Source organism: Galeopterus variegatus, unplaced genomic scaffold, assembly GCF_000696425.1.
Source record: "Galeopterus variegatus unplaced genomic scaffold, G_variegatus-3.0.2 Scaffold4504, whole genome shotgun sequence".
Lineage (NCBI taxonomy): Eukaryota > Metazoa > Chordata > Mammalia > Dermoptera > Cynocephalidae > Galeopterus > Galeopterus variegatus.
In genome coordinates, this window is record NW_007730615.1 from 65,129 (window position 1) to 68,795 (window position 3,667).

The following is a 3,667-nucleotide window of genomic DNA, read 5'->3' on the forward strand; positions in this document are numbered from 1 at the left end:
GTTGTGATCCCGTTACCGGTCACGAAAAAAGACAAAAAGGAAAAAAAAAAAAAAGAAAATCAGAAAATATAAAGAATTGTAAGAAGTCAAATAAATATCACTTGTAATGCCACACTCAAATTCCATTTACATTATAATATATATCCTTCCTTTTTCTGTACATATGTGCATGTATAATATGTAATTTTTAAAGACTGCATTCTTCACTTGATATTTTGTGATTTCTTTTCTTTCTTTAGATTTTTTCTTTAAGAAAAAAAATTACAGATAAAGTTGAAGTCTCCTAGGTACCTCTCCCAATCCCATTTCCCTCCCTTCGCAAATATACTCATGGTTTGGTACTTATTGTCTTATTTAAAAAAAAACAAAAACAAAAAAAAAAAAAACATAGATTTTTGCAGGCATTATTTACCTGTTTTTAAATTTTATATAAATATACAATAAGTCACTCTATAACTTTCTTGTTTTTTGCTCAATACTTATGTCTTTATGATTTATCCCTATTGTGAACATGAGGCTGTAGTTCATCTTAATAAATCTATAATATTCATGTATATGTGTATATATATAATCACAATCTATCCATTATTTGATTGATGAACATTGATGTTGTTGGCAGTTTATCACTAGTGATCTTCTCCCCAGTGATTTGTCATGACACCTCAGTCACCTCAAGCTTCCCCGAATGCTTGGATGTGTTTTGGGATTTCCCATTATAGTCTGTTGGTCTGCTATCTATGTGGCTATCTTTTCATGAAAATAAGTTATTATAGCATACAGTTAAAAGCCACTGGGCAGACCTAGGTTCAAATTCTACCTCTGCCTCTCACAAAGCCTAAATTTCCTAATCTGTAAAATAGTACCCACCTTATTGCTTTATTAGGATGGAATTAAATTATCCTTATAAAAGGCACTTAGTACAGCACCTGATAAACAGCAAATACTCAATAAATGCTAGTTGTTATTAATATGTTTAATAGTGTCCTATTGTATGGATGAACTAGACCATAAAATTATTTAACCAAATCTGTTTTGATGTTTAGGATATTTCAATTTTTTGCTGCCTCATTTTATAGAGTAAATGAGATAATACATAAAAAGTACTTAGGAAGTTGCCTGGCACATAGCCCTCAATAAAGGTTAGTGTTGATGATGATTAATGAAAAGCTTTGTATATATTCTTACCTATTTCTTTAGAATAAACTCCTAGGAGAATTGCTGGGTCAAAGCGTATGCATGTTTCAAGGCCCTTGGTACGAGCCACAGTGGTCTTTCTAAAGCATAGGCCCGAGGATGACACTTCGTGCTTACGTGCTTCAGCGATCCCCGTACCTGTGGAGAGGGGCTGCACAAAGCTCCTCTCAGTGCAGCTGTGCTCCACCTACTAGGCCAGCCTCTTCTTTCCCCATAGCCCTGCTCACAGCCTAGACTGCCACAATTCTAAACTAATCGCAGTTGTTCATCCTTCCCATGTAAAGACCTGCCTCCTTGGTTTTGAAAAACTTGAGGTTTTTCTTCCCTAGAATGTTCTACCTTGTACCCAAAATCCAAACTTACCTTAGATCCCACTTCTGCCAAGACAGCTGCAACGTCCCTCCCTCCCTCCTGGCTTAGGTGAGCCTCTGAGGTGCTCTCAGTTTGCCTTGCATATCTCTTTATAACACTTACCCATCCTGTAGTGAACATTTTTGTGTACTTGTTTGTTCTGTGTGCTAGGCTATAGCTCCTGGAGAGCAAGCACAGTGTCTTACTGTTTTTGTGCTCAGTATTAATAGTTGGTACTGAATAGGGCTGGCCAGTTAGCTCCGATGCTTAGAGCGTGGTGCTGATAACATAGATGTCCAGGTTTTGATCCCTATGCTGGTCAGCTGCCAAAAAAAGAAAAAAATCCTTGTCTGCTGAGTAAATGCTGGTTGAGTAGATGGATGAATGAATCACAAGGAGCAGTGACCATATTCCCTTGACTGCAGGAGAACGGTCAGTGAGCCGCAAAACAGCCTTTTCCTCCTCCTTCCCAGGACCACACTATTTCCCCACGCCCCCATGAATCCCAGAATTGCTTGATTTAACTGTGTAGTTTTAGACTCTTGATTGTCAGAAACTAAGAGGTACTTAGCTAATTCAAGGGGAGTTAGTGATAAGGATTTGCACAGAGCCCACAAGGGATAGAGTCTTATGGAAATCCAATAATCAATAAGGCTGGGTGGCATGGAAATTGGAGCCCGCAGATGGTAGTGGTGAGATAAGAGACGTCAGGGCCAGGAATTCTTAAGTCTTTGCTTCAGGGCTTCACCGCGGCTTGACTGAGCTGTTCTCCACCCTCCCACCGCTTCCCCCTGCTTCTCGACCCACTGCCTATTATGGCCTTTCTCTCTACCTCATATTTTCCACATGTCCGCCAGTTCTGCTTTGTGGTAACTTTGGTTCCCCTGATGCTTATGGCTGCTTTGGTAACTCATAGTGTCCTTTCAGCTCATCACCCATGTGTTATCATGACATTTCTTAGTTCCTGTGGCAGGATGTCATCTTTTCAAGCCAGATCACGTCTCAGTCTCCTTCTCACCAATGCATTGCCCACCTGCGGCCTTATCAGTGTGGCTGTGGGAGTGAGACACAGGGTCACGTAGTAAAGAGCATGGCTACCCACAGCTGCCCCCCCCTTTTAATATCCTATATAAAGATGACCGGTAAGGGGATCTTAACCCTTGACTTGGTGTTGTCAGCACCACGCTCAGCCAGTGAGCCAACCAGCCATCCCTATATAGGATCCAAACCCATGGCCTTGGTGTTACCCGCACCACACTCTCCCAAGTGAGCCACGGGCCAGCCCCACAGCTGCTCCTTTAGCGGGGCTGTGAATGGGCTGTTTTTCCTTTGAAGAGGCTACGGGTTTTAGTTGACCTGTCTTGTCCATGCTGTCATTTACGAAGTTGCTTATGGCTTTTATCCAGTTATCATTCAGGGCAATATTGAATGTTAATTTATAGATACCTCATGAACCTAACTATGTTCTTGACTCCCAGGAACAGAACCCTGCCTTTAGGATCATGATAAAACAGGCACACCATTGTCCTAACTCGCAGTATCCATGGCCTTTGGCTCTAATTCTGGGGTGGCTGGGGCTGCTGGCCTTGCTTTACTTTGTACCTCCCCGACCCCCCGCTTTTGTAGTGTATTAGGAATAAGGATGGGGACATATGTCACTGATATCTGGAGAGTTCTTTCTTCGTGGGTCAGAAGACTACAATATAGGACTGCTCTTTCTCACACCTTCTTTCTCATCCCAAACCTCTGCCTCATTAGGACTCTGCCCTTATCTACAGGGAGAGCACACAGGAGGGAATGGCTGCTGTGTCTCCGACTGCCCGATGCCAGGTGAGGTGGATTTTGTGTTTCTGAAATACTCTATTAGTCTCCAGAATGTAACCACTTTTCTTTCTCTATCCTGGAGCTTCTTTGATCAAACCCACCAAGGTGGATGAAGGACTCCACAAGGAGTGTTTTCTTCCCATTTGACTTGAGGTATCCTTTGGTGACCTTTTCTTGCCTTGACCGTGTGCCCACTTGCCTGTTGCCAGGCACACAACCTGTTTTAGTCCGTTTTGTGTTGCTATAACAAAATTACTTGAGACTGGGTAATTTATAAAGAAGAGAGGTTTATTTGGCT

At 41.9% G+C, this 3,667-nt stretch overlaps 1 protein-coding gene across 1 annotated transcript in view; it reads left to right on the top strand.

The window, feature by feature from the left end:
• Positions 1-3,667, top strand: part of ZNF2 (zinc finger protein 2) — an 18,532-nt gene that overhangs the window by 6,836 nt on the left and 8,029 nt on the right. The window contains exon 2 of the mRNA XM_008587713.1: positions 3,304-3,375. Within this exon, the coding sequence (XP_008585935.1) occupies positions 3,343-3,375 (33 nt within the window). The 5' untranslated portion in view covers positions 3,304-3,342. The remainder of the gene's footprint in view (positions 1-3,303; positions 3,376-3,667) is intronic.